At 36.9% G+C, this 22,491-nt stretch overlaps 3 protein-coding genes across 5 annotated transcripts; all 3 read right to left on the bottom strand.

The window, feature by feature from the left end:
* Positions 1,308 to 3,323, bottom strand: LOC18613298 (EKC/KEOPS complex subunit bud32). Its single transcript, XM_018123046.1, has 6 exons — positions 3,111 to 3,323; positions 2,922 to 3,035; positions 2,544 to 2,822; positions 2,347 to 2,460; positions 1,807 to 1,879; positions 1,308 to 1,664 (listed from the first exon to the last, which is right to left on the bottom strand). Exons 1-6 carry the CDS (start codon positions 3,177 to 3,179, stop codon positions 1,627 to 1,629), a joined length of 687 nt encoding a protein of 228 aa, XP_017978535.1. The 5' UTR covers positions 3,180 to 3,323; the 3' UTR covers positions 1,308 to 1,626.
* On the bottom strand, positions 3,697 to 7,900 carry LOC18613297 (homocysteine S-methyltransferase 2). The gene is made up of 7 exons (XM_018123041.1): positions 7,596 to 7,900; positions 6,423 to 6,479; positions 6,099 to 6,328; positions 5,796 to 5,925; positions 5,372 to 5,575; positions 4,841 to 4,912; positions 3,697 to 4,225 (listed from the first exon to the last, which is right to left on the bottom strand). The coding sequence occupies exons 1-7, from the start codon at positions 7,773 to 7,775 to the stop codon at positions 4,064 to 4,066; spliced, it is 1,035 nt and encodes a 344-aa protein (XP_017978530.1). The 5' UTR covers positions 7,776 to 7,900; the 3' UTR covers positions 3,697 to 4,063.
* LOC18613295 (methylcrotonoyl-CoA carboxylase subunit alpha, mitochondrial) lies at positions 8,581 to 22,245 on the bottom strand. Of its 3 annotated transcripts, none has more exons than XM_018123029.1 (21): positions 21,733 to 22,245; positions 21,493 to 21,614; positions 21,266 to 21,413; positions 20,952 to 21,089; positions 20,644 to 20,739; positions 20,502 to 20,561; positions 19,843 to 19,935; positions 19,646 to 19,757; positions 18,757 to 18,861; positions 18,254 to 18,390; positions 17,534 to 17,768; positions 17,283 to 17,449; positions 16,965 to 17,090; positions 16,164 to 16,406; positions 15,993 to 16,088; positions 12,370 to 12,694; positions 11,100 to 11,221; positions 10,681 to 10,889; positions 10,430 to 10,604; positions 10,096 to 10,230; positions 8,581 to 9,610 (listed from the first exon to the last, which is right to left on the bottom strand). In XM_018123029.1, exons 1-21 carry the CDS (start codon positions 22,072 to 22,074, stop codon positions 9,407 to 9,409), a joined length of 3,390 nt encoding a protein of 1,129 aa, XP_017978518.1. In that variant the 5' UTR covers positions 22,075 to 22,245; the 3' UTR covers positions 8,581 to 9,406. The 3 variants fall into 3 exon arrangements, with proteins under 3 accessions (XP_017978518.1, XP_017978523.1, XP_017978525.1); XM_018123034.1 differs by having other exon boundaries at positions 16,965 to 17,081; positions 21,733 to 22,074; XM_018123036.1 differs by lacking the exons at positions 20,644 to 20,739; positions 20,952 to 21,089; positions 21,266 to 21,413; positions 21,493 to 21,614; positions 21,733 to 22,245 and having other exon boundaries at positions 19,843 to 19,931.

Below are 22,491 nucleotides of genomic sequence, written 5' to 3'. Positions count from 1 at the left end.
ATAATGAATTTTATAGTAATGTTGTTTCATATGATGATTATTGTTTTCTGTATAATGTTTGCATCCCAATTCATAAAATAATTAAATTTGAATCAACTATCAATTTTTTAATTCATGTTCTCAAAAAACATAGCATGAAATTTGACTTAAATAATAATTAACTCAATGTACTGTGTACATTTTATACAGCTAACACATATATTAACTGTGTCGGATTAAATTTTATAATTTTATAACATTTTTAATTAGTTTCATTATCTAATATACTATATATGTACTGACTTCCTGATTTGCAACTAATGACACTAAAATGAAACTTACTTTGTAAAACCCTTGCACCAGAAGATTTTCTTTAATAAAAAAAAAAAACAAAACCTTAAGCTAAATAGATGAAGCAAGTGATGACAACCCATGATCGGCGAGTTAGTTAAATAATTACGAAAGTGTCCCTTTTACAGATGATGTAACAGCTTCCATCCTTAATTGTGACCGCCGGTATGGCTCCCATTTAGTCCAATGGAATTAGCAGCGACGACGCCGGCCAAGGAAACATGACAACAATTGTGTGGGGATATCAAAGTTTTCACATGGAAGCAGTCCCCCTTAATGCATTAAATAGTGTTGGGAAAGGACATGTTTAGGAGCGAAGATGACTGAAAGTGAAATACATTAATGCTTGGAGAGCTAAGTACTTTGCACTTGCACCATACTAATTACAGTCTCTAAGGATCACAACATTCTCATCTCCCCTACACATGCTGTCACGTGGTCGTGGTGTATAACACAATTTGCTGTTTTGCAAACAAAGGTCCAACCATCTTATGGGATTGCATAAGTATGGAAACTACTACTACTACTACTACCTTCGCCACTCTAATTTCACTTTTAAGTTTTGAATCAGGACGAGTATCTCATTGCAATCCAAGTCAGTGTTTTTTACAAGTCGATATCAATATGGTCCCAACACATCAAATCCCGCTTTTGCATAGGCCCTAATAGGAGCTAAGCACTTCAAGCGGCAGACCTTGACTAAAGGAAAGGATATGGTCCAAGTCTACCAAAATCTGCCCACGAAAAGTTTTTTTCAATTTCAAAGTGATAAGAACACATAAAAATGGAGAAAAATACGCCAGAGCTCCATGGCTTGCACACTGATTATAGCTGCCATTTTGGGAGCAATAACTCATCATGTTCGGCAAGGGACATTCTGTACATGATTACTTCCAAATAAAAAAAAGCAAATACTACTCTGGTTGAAACTGAACCACAAGTACCAATCCACCATTTTACAGTTTCAGCCTTACATCTTCGCCAAGCCCGACAAATACCAAGTAGATTAGAATGACTGTACTTTTAATCACTGAAATGCAGTTAACAGTGTCCATCACTAGGCCAAACTAATTGGAATACAGCATTCAGAATTGAAAGCCAGGGGCCAATCTACCTGATCCCATGTTGACATAATCATGTGTTTGTACATCATAACTAGGTCCAAGCTTCAAAATGCGTGCATTACAACTGCAATATACAGAAAATATCACAACACAAAGATTTAACACTTTCTTCCATTGCATTAATCAGTCTAACGGATTTTCTCCTACTTTATATCCCATCAATGAAGGAGGCTCATCCAACCATGGTGCGCTTTCTGCCCCTTTGTCGCACTGCAGTTCATTGCGAAACAACAAGAACACAAGAAATGAGACAAGAGATGGTACAGATATGGAGGTTGTAAAGAGCCTGTTAAAATTAAAAAAGGGCGAGAAGAAAGGAGGGCTCATAGAATGGATTGGAAGACTATAGTACCTTGAGCAAGCTTGTTGAATGTGGAAGACCACTGCTTTGATGACTTCTTGTATGCAGCAAGTATAAGATCCATCTATGCATCAAAGCAAGCAACCATAAGATTCAAACTCCCATTTGAATTTGTAAATTGCTGAGAGAACATGCCATTTCACTTTGTAGGCCAACTTAACAGAATTTTCACTTAAATGACCCCTTTTAGGATTTTCATTAAATTCCATCAAATGCTTAGTGAATCTCATTTTTGAATCCACAATTCATTGGAATTTGAATAAACCGTTAATTTCAAATTCAACATCGCACCAAGGAACATCAAAATTGACAGACATTACAAATGAAGGGAAAATGCTACATAGTTTCCTTAAAATACTCCCTTGACATAGAATTCTATGGTAGAATTTAAAGAGCTCAACCTCATTTTAATTTGATGATTCCTAACATAATATCTTCATTATCAAACACAAACATAAGACACTTTTGACTTTCCAACATATAAGCAAAACCAGAACTAAAATGTACTAAAATATATTGTCTTAATCTTACCACATTCCCACACGAAGAATGCATGGAAATCAAGGCTCGCTCCAGAACATACAAGTCAACAGCTTTGTCTTCTGGGAGCGTTGACGTAAAGCTCAGACCAAAATCAATCAGGACCTGACAAAAGAACATTTCAGATTGTAAAGCTAATTAACCTTTCAGTCATTCATAAAACAAATTAACCAAATAGAACAACTGACAAGCTGATTAGCTCCATTTCTGATTAACATGTTTGACGTGGTGAGGTCACCGTGAATAAGGCCACCATCGTGGAGTTTGCCAATTGCGTCGCCAATCTGAGTGGCTATATCATCTAAACGTTCTTGAACGACGCCACTAACTCCGAATTCAAGGAAAACATCTTTAACGGAAGGACCTTCCACGTACTCAAATGTCAGAGTATGGAGCACCGTGTCCACGGCGTAAAGAACCGGCGTCGAAACACCCAGTCGGCGAGCCTTCGTCATGCACCTGGCCTCCTGCTCCAAAGAAAACAAAGCACTAATTCATTGAATTTTATAGAACAGGAAAAAACAAAAGGAAAATCGGTTTGGGTCTTGGAAAAAAGAAAAACGGACCGCGTTTAAGCGCTTGAGAGTGAGTTTAGAATCAAGAGAAGGATGCCTGTATTTCTTGGAGAAACGTTCTTTGATGATGGACCTTTTTCCCACGAATACTGACTCGAAAACTCTCTGAAAGGAGAACTAGTAATGAATTCAAACAATTTGAAACAGAATCTGTGCAAAAGAGTGGCTTTTTAGACTTACAGCTTCGGCACCTTGCTTAACCAGAATGAGGGAGCCATTTTCAGCACCTGTCGTCGTATCCATCTCCATCGGGAAGGACTATGGTAGAGGGAATAAATTCAACAGAGTCTTCAATTTCCTGAAATGTTGGAGCTTAGCGGGCGGCTGTAGGGAGGGAGTGAGGAATTTGAGGTTTTTTAGGGTTCTAAGCGCTATTCAGGCGCGAATGATGGACAATCTATAAGTTACAATAACCCAATAAATATGGGTTGGGCTACATACAAAATAGTAAATTTGGGCTGGGCCGCTACTGTTACATCCACTGACGTTTTTAACAAGAGAGAGACAGAGAACCCCAAAAATGTTCTTATAATGGAGCAAAGATCAGTATTCTTTTGTTGATAAAGAAATCCCTTAAATACAAATTCCTTCAGGTTAGTTGTTGCCTATATAGGAGGGAAGTTGAAGAACAAGGGAGATTACCTTCTTATTCAACTTATACTCTCTTATTTCAGTTTATTCTTTGCTAAATCAAGTCATATTAAGATAAAAGTAGGCATCAGCTTGCAAAATATAAGAATACCAAAACGAAAATGCAAACACCAACTTCAGCTAGGGATAGAGACCAACAACATTGCTTTGCTTTGCTTGAACTAAAGGCCAATACTACACATAAGTATTTAACCTTCAACAAACATCAGTTAGACCAAAAATAAAAAATAAAAACTAAGGAAACAAGACACTAGCCCTCAGATTGTTATCATTTCTAATGCCTCAAAACCCAAAACTGATACAAGCTGCATGCCCTTCATGAATCGAAAATCTCAGCTAGTACAACAGCAATTCACACCAGATGTTAGGCAAAAGCTTGTGCAGGTATTGTCTTCAGACTAAAACTGGGAAAGAAGTTAGAAACTTAAAAGTTAAGGCACCTCAGCATCCAGTTGCATATATAATCAGGCTGCTCCATTTATTTACTGCATTGGTGGATCAGGAGATCTAGGAGAAAGTGTCCTGTATATGGCTCGGATAGTATCAGGAGTAGTTCTACAACAACCTCCTACCAGGGAAGCCCCAATCTCACACCATTTGCTTACGTATGAGACAAAATCTTCATCTGAGACTCCAGTATTTTCCTGTCACAGAAACAATGGTGCGGATCACTGACAAGTTCAGCATGGCATATTACAAAATAAGATCATGAAAGACTTTGAAGGCTACACTTGGATACTAGAACAAACGAATTAATGAAAATCAATATATTTCAGCTTCCCTTTTTTTTTAAATTATTTTTCAATTTCCTTTTCCCTTCCTTCCCTTCCTTTATTTTCTCTTTCTTCTTTTTTTTTAAGCCAAATGGAAATAGAAGTTTGTTAAGTGTAGTTTAAAGTTGCAGAAAAATCAGGACCCAAAAATTGAGACATCACCTATCTTGCTATCATAACAAAACAACTTAAAGTAAGTAGTATCACATAGAGTCTACAACTAAGAAACAACAGTATCAGAATCAAGTAAGTGTACCACTTAATTTCATGTTGTTAAGCATAGCAATCAAGAGATGTGCACCTGAGCATTTGGCTCATTGGTTAGTGCATGATCCCCCTGCCTAAAGAGCAAATTTTGAATCTCCCCTCCCACAATTATAAAATAAATAAACAAATAAATAAATTGTTCCTTCAGCCCCATTTTTTAAGGAAGGCATGTTTCATGCCTCATCCAGGGAAAAGAAAAAGATAAGAAAACAAACTTACCACCCATTCCTTCTGATCTGCATCATACCTCTCACCACTATTGGGATATATAATTATTGGTTTGGTAGTGACCTGCACAAATTATCAACCACATAAGTTTGCACAATCCACCAAAATTTCTAGACTACAACATTAGAGGAACAAGATCCTCAAACATATGAAAAGAACTATGAAAAAAGGAAAGGACCCAGTCTGAACAGCTTCAACATATGCTCACAATAGTATGTATGCATTAGTATCCATCACATTACAAAATACACAGTCTAATAATATGATCATGAAACATATCACAGCAACTGTCCTGTATTAAAAATAAAAAAGAACAGATACAACTATTGTATCAAAAAATGAATTTTGATAACACCACAACAGTGGAATTTTTCAGCATCAGATGAGTATAGTACCAAAAAAATGAATGAATATAAAGCAAAGTGCAACACATCCAACAAAAAGGTGAAAAAAAAAGAGACTATATTATAATAATTCAGATAGAATGATTATTAACAAAATAACAGAATAGCAAAATCAAACCTTCTTAATAGCTAAAATCAGCTCATGAATAAATCTAGGAGGTGTGCAGTTGATTCCAACAGCAACAACTTGCTTGCATGATTCGGCAATTGACGCACATTCAAGCAAAGAATCACCACTAACTACATTAATGCCATCTTTTGAGTTGAAAGAGAACCATGCAGGTATCTTTATGTCTTCTTCCTGTAAGAGTTCGACATAAGCCTGCACGAAGACCACCCCCAAAATCTTAAGATTAAGAAAAAACAAATTAAGCAACAAAGTAGAAATTGAGCATCAAATCAATAGGCAGACACCATACTAACCAATTTAGGAATCCTTTAGTGCATGCAAGGCATGAAGCAGTTTAGCAACTTTGGTTTGTCCCATACACTCTTACTTTTATCTAAGAAAAGGTTTAGAATCAATAAATGTCCAGCAATACCTGAGCTTCTATCTTGTTTGGAACCGTTTCAAATGCTATTAGGTCAGGACCCGCTTCTGCCAGGACCTGAACTCTTCTGCCATGAAATTCTTTCAAAGCTTCTATTGTCATTGCATCACCATAGTCCCCACTGGTATAGAGAATATATTGCAGAAAGAAGGAGACATGTTAATATGTCCTCAAAATTTAAAGATTTTCACTTACACAAAAAGAATAACAGATCATGACAGAAAATCTAGAAGCAACAAAGTTTGATTTGGCTTAAAAATTCCTTAATAAAACTTGCATATATGGTTGACATACCTGTACTCAGATCCATCAGCTAAATAAGCCCCATAGCTGCCTACAGATGCTGCAACTAAGATGGGACGAATTTTCAGTATCCTACCATCTCCTAATCCATCACAAGAATTTTTATTACATCTTTCATAATATATATCCCTTGCCTCGAGGGCAATTTCCACACTTTTTTTAAGCAAGGTTTCACTTTCTTCCCTAGAAAAGCCTTTTGCTTCAAACCCCTGTATGGTGGCCTGTTAAAGATAAGTAAATGCACATCAAATGGAGAGAGAGGGAAAGAGGGAGATGTGTGGGGAGGGGCGTGGGGGGGAGGATTATTCTTCATACCTGATAGGATGCTGTAATAATAATATCTGCACCAGCTTCAAGGTAGTCAAGGTGTACCTGCTCAAAATAGTACAATTTTAGAAGATATTGCAAACTGACAGAAACACTAGAAATTCAATGATTGGAGTTGTTCTTTATGAACATATAACTTGAAATAACAAAGTTTTTATCAAATGATATTACAGTGACATCAATATATTCATAAAAATTATTAATCTTCTGATCTGGCCTGGTGAATCCCAGACAACTGAACAAGTGCAAAACTGAAAAGGAATTACATGGATTGCTTGTTCAATGCCTCAACTTCTAACCATGTACAAATTCTCAGGTTATTCTTGTTTACTTGAACTTGCATACTTCTCCAACTCTGTCTCTCTCAATCCTAATACATTTAATTAGGATAGTTTAATTAATCTCGAAATTGTGGTGAGAACACCCAGGTTTCAACTTATTTGAAAGATAACTAGATATCCTCTTTACTCCTTTTCCCTTTATATATATTCTGAGAGAAAGAGATAGAGCAAGTACAGAAATGGACAACAAACTAAAAATGGTCAATTCTCTCACCATAGTATTAAATACCCAACTTGGGGGTCCAAACCCAAGCAATTGCTCATACTGATATTTAAAGTTAATTGTATCAGTAAAATTCTAATCAAACTAATAGAAACAAAAAAACTGACTCGTGACTGATAATAAGTGGTTAGAGTCCGCCCATACCTCGCTCCAAATTCTGAAAACGAACCTACAGCAGCATCTCGTATCCAAACAACTTTTATAACCCTTCACTGCCACTGACTAGACTGACCACACACCACTTCCACTCTGTGATCCGGTGTGCTATACATAGACTTCATCCATACTTAAACCAGAATACGTTTCTTTTTCTTTTGGGGGCAATACATTATAATTAATCAGAGCATAATTCAGTCCCACACGAATATCAAGCTAGCTGCAATAACAGTCCAAATTCCCAAAAAGACCTCCTCCAACCACTCCTTTTTCACTGCTATGTCATTCCTCTTCCTTCCATCAAAACTTACTCACATTCACGTAACAATGAATTCTATATCATAACCACATTCAATTTTTTTTAAAAAAAAAAGCGAAAAATAAATTAAAATAAAATCGACGTTAAAAAACCAATCTTGAAAGAGGGAGACGGAATTTTACGGAGCGAATGAGGTGAGGAGAAGTGAGGAGGCATTTGGCACTCCAGAGGGGATCGTTGAGGTCAGCCCCGTGGCGTTCAAGCTCCGTAGCCAAGCCGCCGTCGATAACGGCGGCGCCTCCCGCCTGGCGAAGGAAATCCCTCATCAAAGACGGCGTCGTTGGAATGTTAAGAGCGTCCATCTGATTAGGAGGAGGGGTTTTGCTTACCGTTTAGTATGGGCGCCCTTTTCTCTCTTCCTGTCTCCTGTTTTTATGTTGGAAGTGAAACGATCATAAGTGGAGGAGTTCGACTGTCCTGTCGCCAGGGCGATCTCCAATTTAATGAGAAAAAACAGTTTTACCCATTGGCCCCGGGTAGTTGTCGATATTGCAATAATACCATCGCAATTTGTGGAACAATTTATTAATGCTGTTTGGTAAGATTTTCTTTTTCAATATTTTCTAAAAAAGTTTAAGAATACAAAATATTTTATAAATTAATAAAAAAATGGTATTAATTAATACAAAAATGTCTTAGACTTGAAAAGTTTTCAAATTAGGTGTATCTTTCAAAAACTCTCTTTTATATGGAAATTTTGCTTGAATTATAGTGACCAGTTTATGGAATTGTACAACTTTTTTGAGGAAAAAATAGAGGACAGCTGGATGTACTCCGATCAATTCCTTCATGATTTCTAAAACTGGGAGTAGAGAAGACTCAATGAAACAGCAGCATTCATTGGTTAATAATGTTAGGTGCCTAAATTAAAGTCTAGCCAATAGACCCCTATCTTTGAATATTTCAATTGCATGCGTCTTTTATCATTATTCATGAACAGACAGCCTTAATTGGATATGAACATAATTGTAGTAATATGAGAAATGAGTCATCGCATCTTATCCAACTCTAAGTCATTATCATTGATCATTATATGCACCTTCCAACGTTTGGTAAGAAATCAGAATCATTCTCATCAGCTTGGAAGTCATTAGTACAATTAATGAATAAACCAATTATAATTAGCCACTAAGAATTGGCTAGAATGATCATTGGTTCAATTTCAGTGTGTTGAAGTTTTAGCATCGAATCTCCCAAGTCCCAACAGTAACAAAATAGTATATAAAGTCAAACAGGTGGTGAGAACTTGGCTTTGGAATTGAAATCTGTCTCCTGATCTCGTCCGTAACCATCCAAGTGCAATCCCAAACGACCCGGCATTTTGGTCCTCAGCATTCATCCACAAAGCCAAGAGGTATACTTCTCTTCTAGTTGCTACCCAACTACACCACCAACCCATGCTTGCACGTTAAAGATCCCTAAAATCTTCTAGGAAAAGCGAGAAAGCTTGCTTGGCAGGCTCGAGGTTGTAGTGGAACATCCATCTGTATCTGCATATCACAAGTTCTGATTCTGGACATTGCCAATATTCCATTTAGATGCATCTTATCTACATACCTACCTTTATACTGACCAAAAGGTTGTTCCTGGAGCTTTTGTCCTCCACTGACATATGACTAAGCTATTGGAAGAAATTAGGTAACTATTACAACAGCTTTGTAACTTTTATTGGAGCCCCATTATTTAGCCATTCATGCCACTAAAAGAATTATATATGGAAATATTGACCTTTACATACCATGTAATGAACAACACATAGAATTGAAGAATTGAATCAAGGGTTCTACACGGTCTACAACATGATTATGTTTGTGTGCAGTAGAAATCAATGACCTGGTTATTCAAAGACCAGCTAGAGCCGAACAATGATCTGCTTCACCTTCTCTCTCGAATTCACATATGTACCACAAAATAAAATAATTAGGTAGCAAAATCATGGGCCACGAGCAGTGAAACAGAAACAGCCAGGAGCTTGGTCATCAGGTATCATGCCACCTCCTTTGCTTGTATCTACTGCTTCTAGCAATCTCACTACCTCATCCATGTCAGGACGTCTTTCAGGATGTGCATCCCAACATTTTCGCATGATGCTTGCCAATGAACTTGGGCAACATCTAGGAATTTCTGGCCGTAAATTCTGCAAACAGCAATTTCCAATGTCATTAACAAACCATCAGACATTACAACCAAAAGAATCAGTGGCAGGAAGGTAAAGATTCAAGTGCACAAATCGACCGCTTTGGCTAACAGATACACATTGAAGCCCCAATTTGTATCACAAGGGCAAGATACGAACATGGTGTTTCACATTATCCATGATGCAGGTGCAGCTAGGATAATTAGGAACTAAAAGATATAAATAATCATGATAATTTTGGACCATTTGCAAAGATAAGCAAGAAATTCTGGTAACTCCCAAAGCAGCGGTTTGTACAAATATATGCAAAAACTAGAACTGGACAATTTAAACTAACCAGCTGATCACTGAGGTATGCAGGAGCTAAAATATCTGGAATTTTTGGAATTATAATAAATACTTATTACTAATGCAGGGGCCATGCCAAAATTGATGCTTCCAGCTAGATTAGTTAATAATGTAAGATATGAATTTTTGACTCATACCTGTCGTACTACTGCTGATGAAACTTCAGCGAAACTAAGATCAGCATAAGGCATGTCACAGCAGTATATTTCCCACAAGCATATACCAAAGCTGTAGACATCACATTTTCTATTGTAAGGCTTCCCATCAAGGACCTACACAAGTCATTGCATTAGATTCTAATTTGTTTAGAGAAAAGGTAACTGATGGCCAGAAAGGAAATAAAAAATAAAAAATAAAAAAAAGGAAGCTTCAAATCCAATTGTTGTTGCAGTTGAGCCGAAAGTTAGCATCATTGTAATATATATTGGAGTAACAAATGATACAATCAATGGAGCTCTAAGGAGTGGATACCTCTGGAGCCATGTAACCAAGAGTGCCTGTTTCTCCAGTCATGTCTCTTGGGTTCTGAGCTTCAACTCGAGCAACACCAAAATCAGCAATTTTCAAAGTTCTACGAGGATCTAGCAACATATTTTCTGTCTTGACATCACGGTGTACTATCTTTTTGGAGTGAAGATAGCTCAAACTGCAAAAGTTGAACAAAAGACATCCTTATATACCTTAAAAATTGGAAATCCTAATATACCTGAAAAACTACTCACCCTCTAGAGAGATCCAAAGCAATTTGAATCACAACCTTAAAGGCCAGTTTCTTCCTCCTGTTTCTGATCAAAAAATTCTTTAACGTCCCACCTGGAAGGTACTCAACAACAACACAACATGCTCTGGAAGGAAGAGAATTGTTATTCTCAGTTGTTGCACCTTTGGTTGGGATCTTAAGGTTGGAAGTTCCCATTGAAGCTCCAATAAACTGCAAGAGGCCATTTATTCATGATTTGAACGTTGTAATTCAAAATATTTAAAGTAATACGTCATGTTATTGCAAGCACAACAACAGTCATAACACGTAGAGAAATAACCCCATCATATTCTAGCAGCTAAACATGGGGGACTCTGTTGGTACTACAAGACATAGAAGAAAGCATATGCCTAACCTAACCAAAATATAAATTGATTTTACCTTTGTAACATTTGGATGGTCAAGCTTATGCCAAACAGCAACCTCTTGCCGGAATGATGCCCGAAGAGCAGCTGCTTCAGCAGCTGTGGCAATCCCATCCTCCCCCCAATCCAATACCTTCACTAAAGAATTAAGAAGTCCTTGCAGTTAGGATATCAGCAAGATGGAGCATGATTAATTACTATTGCAGCAAAGTAAGAGAGGTTTTACTGGGCAATCAAAGTAGGAATTGAAAATAGGCAGCAAGTTATATAGAGACAATTATTTCACACTATTGCCCCTAGACGCATTTAGAATCAAGCATCACAAAGTAAACCTGACTTAGTCATGGCACAAATATAGTTACTTCCCATCAGACTATAAATTAAGGACACCTTTGGAAGTAAATATTTGGCATTCAAAGCAACTCAATTTAAGATGGCCAGTTAATTCTAAAATGAAGTAATGCCATCTAAAGAACTCGGTGAAAAGAAAGCAATTTGAAGCCCATGGCAACTGTGAATAAGCTAGATATACCAAGCAAATCTAAAGGGACATGAAGCAGTTGTTCATGACTGAAAGTTTCCTTGCAGTAGCAATAGTCATTAAAATCAATATTAAAATTTTATAATTTCAAAGTGAAAAGAAAGAGGTACTACAGCCTTATCTCTTACACATAGATAAATGAGTGAGTTAATATGCAGCTTCATTCAGACAGTTGTAGTAAGCCAAGATCATCAGTATGCTGCATCTAGGTAAATCAAAATTTACTAGTGTGTCAAAGCTTTTACTTTTCTTTGCTAATAGTGAAGTTGCCAAAATATATGCCTTTCATTACACCCTCGTTTAAAGAACAAAATGCTTGAGGATGTCTTTATGAAAGAGTATACTACCTCAAAGTAATATAAAACTTACAGTCTAGTTAATAGAAATTATCCTAGTCATGATACAGCCTGTGACTCACCTAAAGTTTCGAGCATGATCCTCTTATTAAACAACGGATTATGTTTTACACATGTGATCCTAGGCTTAATATCAGAACCTAAAGATATGAGTTGTTATCATATTATCATCTTCTGCTCCAAAAAAATCAGGTTCCAGGGGCACATCTAATCAACTTAGTAATTATAATTGAACCAATCAAGCGAGTCAAAATAAATAAATAACTACTCTTCAGTATATACAGTTGAATACAGAAAAAATTCTCATCTTGGGCAAAAGTAGCAGTTGATTGTCAACAAGATAAAAAAAGAAGGATTCAAAATTATGGCAACATATATAAATGTAATACCTGCAACATCTTGGCTATCATAAACGCCACGGTAAACGGTGCCATAAGTCCCATGAGCTATAACATGCCTTATATCAAGTTTAGCCAAATCAATTTCCCACTCTTCCTTCTTTGTCTTAGTTGAAATATCTCTGTCGTCCCTAGACCAAGCCCTGCTCAAGTGCTTATCAAGATGCAAATCCCAGCTCTTGAAATCTATCTTATCTGCTCTTTGAAACATGTCCTTGTTGCTAAGATTTCCAATAGACCCCAAGGCCTTCTCCTCTGTTCCGGATTTCTCTGTTTTTCCAACAACTTCAGCTCCCTCACCATTGCTTGTAGCCATCTTTTTATGAGAAACAAATAAAAACAATGGAATTATGAAACCAAAGAGAATGGATTAACAAAACTTTGGGTTTTGAGGCAGAAAGAGCTTAGAAGCTGTGGGTAAAGAAAAGAGAAAAGAAGGGGAGGTGTGTTATAAAGTATTATAACGTTAGAATAAGAAACAGACGATTATTGGGAGAGTAAAAAGTAGGGTTTTGTGGAGGAGAAATGAGGAGGAAAGCAGACAGAATATATTTATTTCTAAAAGTTATAAAAGGAAGGGCAAAAAGAATTGGAAGGAAGGAGGAGTTGGGGGGGATTTGTTGTGGCCTAAATTGGATTTTAAGAGGGCACGACTGTTGCAAATTAAGAAATCAAGAGGAACAAGGATACGCTGTTATTTACATCTCCCTTTTAACGGATTTACCGGTATTTTAAGATCTTCTGTACTTGGGATCTCGGTTCCCTCCCAACTTACCATATTGCCCCCCCCGCTCTCTCTCTCTTTTATAGTAAATGACATCTAAACTAAAAGCACAAAACTTGTGCCGGTAAGGAAGGCGCAAGGGGTGTTTTGGGAAGGTTGGTGCAGGCAAAGAGTGATGTGGTAAAAGCCGCTGCATGTATAGCAGTAAAGCCAAAATATACTACTATTAAACATAAACCTTGCTCCCATCTTTAGACAAGACAATAACATATTGGCGGATTTACGTCTTTTCGACATCAGAAAAGGCCAAAAAAGAAACCCCTCCATTGAAACCATAAATATAAATAGGAAAATAACGATTGTTCACGACACACACAGAACAAAACAAAGAAATTAGAGAGAGTATATATGTACTCCTCCTAGTAGCCTTAATTGATTCTTATGTGTCATCCATGACGTATCCCACGGGCCTTTTGAGCACATTTGGTGAATAACACTAACATATTCCCGCATCAAGAAAGCTACGAATTTTATCTTTTCAAATACGACCTCACACTTGCATTTCCCATTAGACATTTAGAACAAACAGTACAACCTTTACAAACTCTTTGGACGACTTCAAACAAGAATATTTGTACAAGTATTTATTATATGGTCTAAAGAAGCAAAATTTATTTATAAAAAGTGGAAAAAGTCTAGCACCTTTGACTTTTCTTTTCATTGACTATATTAATGTAAACGCCGTGTGCCGTAGTCCTTCGGAGCGTCCTTCATAAGAAAATGAATGATGCGTGACAATGAAACATGCCCCACGGATCCTTCAACAAATCAATTTGGGGCATGAATATCGTGGACTTTTCTCACTACAAGCATTAGGCTTCTTTGTGAGGCATTGCCCAACGCCATAAGCCAGTTCGTTGCTTGAATCGTATTACTCTATTGCTATGATGACGTTCATTAAACTATACAACACTCTCACGCTATGATTTCCTCCGCCAAAATAATGACGTCCCCCGACTTTCTTTAGAGTTCAGACGCCACAAAACTTTGAATATTCTCAACTATGACACTAATTTCTACCACTTCTTACAAGTTGGCAACCCTTTTTCTTTCCCCCTTTTTTGAATATATTGATATTTGTGGCGTGAATTATTTGAAGAGCAGCACCGATGTGACTTGACCAGCCTAGTCTCATGGGCAAGTTAACATCAAATCATCAATTAATTCGTGATTTTGGATTGGAATTTGGAAGTAATTTTTAAACTTCGTTTTCTAGTTCATAATAATCCATGTCAACATGATAGAGAAAAGGGAGATAAGATAAACACAAGATGCAAATAGGAAGATTTTATGTCAAAGTAGGTATCAGATTAGCAAGCGTGCACCAAAACACCATTTATGTAGCAGGAATTATGCAATCCCACATTATTACAATATACAAATACCGTCAGATTGGCTCAAATTAGATACTACCATAACATAAAATTATCAATCAAACATCAAAGATGCAGGAACAGGGCTTGCTTATGGGTGGTCTAAGGAAAAAAAAATGAACACATGACCCGATGCGTAAGCATGAAGTCCCAAATATGTTGCAAGAAGAGAAAATGCTTTCTTTTCTGATCATAAGCATTTCTCTTTATGTAAAGCATTTATCCAAAGCATATACCAAGATTCAATTAACAGGAACACCTACAATGGAGTACTGATTTCTCTCATCATACACTATAGTAAAGTTTTACTTTTACCCACTTGGTTCTAGTCAAAATAGATGCTTAAGCACTTTGCTTGTGTGTGCTCGTGTTTGTGAACGAGTGTGTATGTAAGTCAGAGAGAGAGAGAGTGAGACAGAGACCATTGTCAAGCATGACACATGGGGCAAATTGCAGAGGCAATATCTGCAAATAGAAACATATTATTTCAAGATCAAATGTTGTTCACATCTTGGAAGAGGCTTCTCCTTTATATTGTAGACATGGGATGTTTCCCTCCCATTCTCTCTCTATTTATGTTTGTCAGACACAGAAACTTACTATGACTTATTTTCCCTACCACGGGACCGTATTTGCAGCTGAGAAGACTTATCTGTCTAACCATGGACTAAATTTGCTTGGGCAAGATATTGTCATGAAAACCAAACTTCAAGATGAACTCTACTCATTCCTGGCCAAGGACACAATTTTCATTTAATTCAGGTTCAATTAAACAAGCACATACTTAATTTTTCTCAATTCAATTTTCACCACTGTTACTGCACCCAAGTCAAATTATCAATCAGTTGACAATATAGCAGTTTGATAAATTCTAAAAAGTTGACACTAAATATTTCCCAGAACTTGTGCAACAAAGTAATGAATCTTCAAATGGTACAGAATCTAACAAAAAGCAAATTTAACAAAGTAATGCCCTTAAAATTAGGTTTTTAGATAGGGACAAATAATTTAACAAAAAGCCACAGGCTAGTCGGTTTTGACACATATTCTCACCATTTGAAATACATCAAAACAGTAGAATTATGAGTACAAATGTTCAATTTAATTTTTATCAAAGAAAAAAGTTAATGGATTGGTAGAGTAGATTACTTAAAATTAAAACAAGTTCAAGGATGACTTAAGATTATTAAAGAGCGAACCAAACACAAGACCTCTTTCAGACACTAAGTAAGATGGCTAAGTACATGAAAATCAAAAGAAAATGATGTATAATATATACCAATCAAATCCAAACCCTTTTAACTTAGCATGCATATTCAAACTCAAGAGGCATGAATTTCACTTAAATTTACACTCATTTGGTAAAGGCAACAGAACAGACAGGTGACAACATTGTGTGAGGTATTATATTGGAGCTAATGCTATCCATGTCAAAAGCTGAATTCAAAATGACTAACCTTGACTCTGAAGAGAACACTACCATCTGAAACCTGTTGACCAGCTGTGACTTTGAGTCCTTGAACATAACCACCAGATGTTGCCTTTACCACATGCTATCAAATGAAGCAACATTAAGTATAAGTGGATAACAATAATAACATGATGTTGGAGCTATTGTTGGTACAAACCTCCATCTTCATTGCTTCTAGGACCAATACAGGTTGTCCTTCTTCCACCTTTGCTCCATCCTCCACCAGAACCTTGACAACTAAACCAGCCATGGGTGCCACCACGGTTCCAGGAGGGTGGCTTGTGGTCTCAAAACTGGTCTTATGCTGTGTTTCATCTTCATCAGACAACTCAAGGCCCAGTTTCTGTCTAAAATGATGGTGGTGTGGTCCATGCCATATATGTATGTGTTTCATCTTATCCTGTAACCCCACATTATAAGATTTACATCATTTTATCAACAGAGAAAGAGCAAAATAATAATTTCTGCACTCACTTTAGTCATGCTAGATCATACCTAAGCATGTCTGGCATACCTAATAAGCTATGTTGCTTGGACTAGGGTATATAGGTTAGACATGGTCTGTTCAAAAATTGTACATCTACCTTTACCAAATTTTTCCATATATTTGGATGGCTAATTGACCATACCCTTATACCCTGTACACTTTGAGGCGGTGGATAAGTGTCCAACATTGATTTTTTTTTAATTTTTGAAATTAAGTATCCAACATTGATACTTTAAGATAAATAAAAAGTCAGAGCAACGTTGCCAATAACTACTGATGAAAACATCATTATATGATAGAAAGATGATTACCAGATAAAATATTACAAGGTATTTTACAAAGTTAATTGAATCCTTAAACAATAGCCACAGGTAGGTTTGAAAACCAAGGATTCACGCTGGTAAAGACCAAGTGCCTAAAGTATACAAATCAGATAACTGCTTAGAGATGGTTGTAGAGAATGGTGTTCACCTTAATATAAACAGCCAAACTAACATGCATGGTTACCCCATCAGCCTCAACTCTAAAACTATTGTTGCCCAGATGTGATGCTCTGACTTCCAAACTATGGGCACTGTTTTCTCCGATCTGTATATGCTGGTACGGAATCATTAATCATATCAAAAGGAAGTGGAACACTGGGCAGGCAGTGTGACACAATTAAAATAAAACGAGCAAAAAGAGGAGAGAGAGAGAGAGAATAACTGCACTTTGAAAAAAGACAACTTCAAAAACTGGCTGCTGAAATCAACCTTTAACATGCAGCATGTACTATAGGTTGGTAAAAACCTGAATAAGATAGTTCCCATCTCGCTGATAAGTTATGGCAAGCATTAAAGGCTTTGAGCTACTGCTATCATATTCATTTTCCCACTCAAGTTCCATGGTACTCTGAGCATGATGATTGACTCTGAACGGAGAATGAGCATACCATATAGAAAGTAAGCTTGGACCCCCTGAACACAATTCAAAATGTAAATATTAAGAGGATGCTAAAAAACAAGTACTATTGATTCCAAGACAAGATTTCATCAACGTACCGGGGTGGCTTTCTTTTAAAGTAGAATGTTCCTCTTCACAAAGGCATGCAGCTACCAGATTTGCACTGAGTCTAGCTGCATCATATGCTTCCTCAGAAATTTCTTTATTATTAGGATCAACAAATAGGTCATCTTTATGGTGCTCAATAAAATGTGTTTCTACATCACCCTCTTCAAATGCCCTATGGTTAGCAAGTTTTTGCAAGAAATTGATATTAGTAGGCACCCCTGCAACCTACAAAAGAACAAATGCTGAGAGTGATTGAAGTGAGGTTAACAAACATAATAAAGACAATAATGGCTTGAAAATATGTTGACTAGTCAAATTAATAATACATTTACCAACATGTAGAAGCTTTCATATAAGAGACGACACATATCTACAAAGAAACTGGCAAATTAATCCAGAAAAGACAAAAAGATGGAAATGAAAATATATAAGTTAACCACTATTACATTCAAATACAAAATTCTACATGCAGAACCATCAATTATCTCCAAACTATTCATTTACAATTAAAAGTAATTAAAAGAACCCAACACTTGGTATTATGCTTCCATGTTTAACTATGACCCAGCAAACGATGAGAGAATCATATAACCGAGAACTCACCATAAAACTGAAGCCAAGTTCATAAGTGGGCATATATTCAGGGAGTTAATCATGAATTCTTCTGCACTAAGGTTTAGAACTGAAACTCTTAATAAAGGATTTTGTACCTGAAACTTTGACAAACAATCCTTCAATTTCACTAGTGCTGCAGAACGGTTTTCTCCCCATACTACAAGCTTTGCGATCATAGGATCATAATGCATGCTAACAACATCTCCTTGTTCAACTCCAGTCTCAACCCGAACTGTTAAATAGGAAAAGCTCAAAATAAGCAAAAAGGGTGAGAAAGAAAAAGGAAATAAAACTCAAAGGCTTAGACACCTTGGTATCCTCAATTTAGAACAAATAGCTATAAGATATACCAATTATCCTATTTTCTCTACTATTTCCAAGTGCAAAAAGGTTGGAAAATTAGACTACAGGTTATCAAATTAAAGGATGGCTAGCATTGCCTGACGGAAACAACAGCAAAAGGAGACTAGCCACCAATCTGACACAACTCCTCCAATGTGACTTTTTTACTACTAGGACGATTCTCCAATATGTGGGTTGAGGTAATTGTTTTCTAAATCCAAGAAACTTGATGTTGCATACTGCATAGGAAATTCACCTGTTGATGAAACCGGCACAGGATGATAATGATGAAGAACTCCAGTTGCAGGAAGAAATCCTTTGGGAACATTTTCAGCATAGATTCGGGCTTCAAAAGAGTGACCTGTCAAATAATGAGTAATCATAAATCTGTCAAGATGGTAACCCTATATAAACTTCATAAATATTCAGTAATGATGCTGTAAAACTTAAGTTTTTAAAAATAAATAAAATTACAGATTGACAATTGGCATTTACTTTAGATTAGAGGTCCACACATGTCACAACAGTAAAGAACATTTCAGCACATGAAAGAACCTCACCACTGTTCAAACAATTAAACATCCTGGCAAATAATGATAAATCAAAACGGAAGCAGCCATTAGCCTATTCATTGGATCTAGGTCACCTTTTTAAGATCCTCTAATGGCTCAGTCACATTTTCAGAAAAAGGGGGGGAAATAGAGAAACCATGAAACATAGAACTTTCCATATTACTACTCCCAAAATTAAAAATTGAAAGATATTAATAGCAATAACTTTCTTTTAAGCATACTTCTAACAAATTTTGCACCATCATATATGATCACATAAGCATTGATGCCTTAAGCTATACGACTAGCTAGAGTATATATTATTGATGAATAATAACAATCACTACTATCCCATTAGCAAACAGGATCATAATTCTAACCCTACAGTTTTCCCCAGTCAATTCCTCAATGATTAATGAAAAAGGACAGATGGCAAACACAAAAATGGCACATGCACGTGCAGACATGCAACCCTCTTTACAATTTCAAATAGAACATCACGAGAATGACAATTTCAAAAATAGAAGAAAAACAGGAAGGAACAGCAACAGCAAAATCATACACATAGCTCTTTTCAGAGGGCAAAAGGCTGACCTGATAAGGGCACCTGCACCTGACTTATAGGAAGAGGCTCCCCATTTGCAACACGAATTTGCCACTCCACAAGATCTTGACCAACAATCATCTCAGTCACAGGATGCTCAACCTATGAATAAATATGAGTGCTCTCTGTTAGGGTCTCGTCCAGCTTGAGGAATCAAGATAGGAATAAAAAAGAGTGATCAAATCACCTGAAGTCGGGTGTTCATCTCCATAAAGTAAAATTGACCTGTTATGGTATCAACTATAAACTCCACAGTGCCAGCATTGTGATAACCAACTGCCTTTAAATATCACATACATCAGTATATATTACTTATAGCAGTTAAAACTTAAAACAAGCAGGATGCCCAAAACCTTTTGCATCATGAAATGCAAGACAATATAACAAGAATGTCAAAAAAAAAAAAAATATGAGAACAAAATTTATGAGAGAAGCTATCAATGTGTAGGATTTGGCTCTCTCCAATTAGCCACAAGAACAACAGCAACATTCATTTATTGTCACACTGGCAGCTAAAGGATTTCCTAATCAAACAACCTTGCCATGTAGTTAACTTCATGCTCTTTTCTATTATAGTAACAAGGATAAGTTTCAATCAAAAGATAGCTCATTGTTATAAAGTACAAAATAAAAACTTTTTCTTATTAAAAAATTCCTTGAAGGAAATTGCCTCTCCTTGGCCCAGCCTTGCCATTGGTGATCTTTTAAATCACATAAAACTTTCATTAATAAAAAAATTTGCATTACTAAGAAATCCGAAGCAAACAGAGATAATATTAATCCGATAATGACATCTGCAAGCTGCAAATCAACAATTATCAGCAAAATGATTATGAAGGACATCACCTTCGCAGCAGATACAGCAGCCTGACCCAAGTGTGAGCGAAATTCATCAGTAACACATGGCTGCATCGATGGAGTTTCAGTCAAAATTTTTGTAGATCTACAACAAGAGACTTGAACTGAAAAATATAGAAAGCAGCATTACAGCTGGAGCTTCTTCAATTATCTTCTGGTGTCTCCTTTGCACACTGCAATCTCTCTCATATAAATGCAGAACATTTCCATATTTGTCACCAAATATCTACTGACGTCAAACAGGAAACAAGCTTTTGATCAGTACATAAAAACAATAGACAATGAAATTTATCACAAGCATCTCCTCTAATGCAGCTTATTACATTTGCCAAATGTCATACAGTTTCCAGAATACTTAACAAGATCAGGTGACTAAATTTTCCAAATATGAAGCTTTAAAAATCAAGTACAACCATACACTAATAGCCATAATAGTACCTGGACTTCAATGTGTCTTGGTTGTGTAATGTATTTCTCCAGCAAAATTGTGTTTATGCCAAAAGACGCAGCAGCTTCCCGTTGTGCTCCCAAAAAGGAGTCAATGAAATCCTTCTGACTATGTACAATTCTCATGCCCTAAATATATAAACATGGTAAGAACCTCATCTGAAAAAAACTCAATGATTCTAAATAAAGCCTATGGAATAGAAACAATGATAAAAAAATTAAGCTCACAACTCACACCATGCTTCCCAAAAAGAAAAATTCAACAACAATAAAATGAACGAGAAAGGGCAACAAAATGAGAAAACCTTTCCTCCACCTCCGTGAGTTGGCTTTATTAAGATAGGATATCCAATTTTATCTGCTTCCAACTTCATAATTTCTATATCTTGTTCACTGCCATGATACCCCGGCACCAATGGCACCCCTGCCGCACCCATTATTCTCTTTGAGGCACTAACAAGCACAAATAAAAACATCATTAATAAACACAAATATGATTCTGAACAGTTGCGGAGTGCATTAGTAATAGTACCTTTTGTCACCCATGTCTCGGATTGCAGACGTTGGAGGACCAATAAATGTAAGTCCCTTATCTTCAACAAGTCCAGCAAACTCAGAGCTCTCCGATAAGAAACCATAACCGGGATGGATAGCCTAAAATGCTTAAACTCGTCACATTAAACATGACCTTTTGGAGACACTAATTCTTTAATTAAGATCGTAATTTAGAAGACGTGGCATGTCAAAATAACTCTGAGTTCGACCCGCTCACCTGTGCTCCACTGCGAATTGCGGCCTCGACAATGGAAGAGCCGTTTAAGTAACTGAGCCGAGCGGGGGGTGGACCGATGTGGACCGCCTCGTCCGCCGATTTCACGTGGAGAGAGTCTTTATCGGCGTCGCTGTAAACCGCCACGGTCCGAATCCCTAGACGCTTAGCTGTCCTCATGATTCTGCATGCTATCTCACCTCGGTTCGCCACTAGAATTTTCTCAATGCGCTGCGGAGGCGTTTCGAGGTGAGAAGTAGAGGAAGAGAGCAATCTTAGTTGGAGAAGGACGGGCGTGGGGTGGTGAAGAAGCTTTCGGCGGAGGATTAAAGCCATTAACGACATCGTTTCGAGGCAAGAACCCGGCAGAAAATGGTAGCCGACTGGAAGTAGAGAGCAATAAGTAGAATAGGGAATTGCGGATAAGCATCGGCTACTATTATTTATTCAATATTATTACAGTCTGGATTTCCATAATCGTCATTTTCAAACGATTTTCTCCATAAAAAAAAAATTGCATAAAAGACTGCTCCAGCGGACTCGGAGTTGCGTGTTTATCGGGAACGTGACAGGGCGCTTGCCTGGCAAAATCCTTCGGCTTTTGACGTCAACCCTCATCTTTTACCTTGGGCCTGTGATAGAACTCTTTTCGGCTGCTTCTTTGCTTTACGATTAGACTGGGCTTGACTCATTTGGTACGGATCTTCAAATGCCTACCCTCATTGGGCTTTTGTTTAGTTTTTCCTTCTTGCTGTTTTACAT

The sequence above is a fragment of the Theobroma cacao genome, chromosome 1, assembly GCF_000208745.1.
Source record: "Theobroma cacao cultivar B97-61/B2 chromosome 1, Criollo_cocoa_genome_V2, whole genome shotgun sequence".
Classification (NCBI taxonomy): Eukaryota; Viridiplantae; Streptophyta; class Magnoliopsida; order Malvales; family Malvaceae; genus Theobroma; species Theobroma cacao.
The sequence above is the reverse complement of the archived record's forward strand: the minus strand, read 5'-3'. Positions and strand labels throughout refer to the sequence as shown.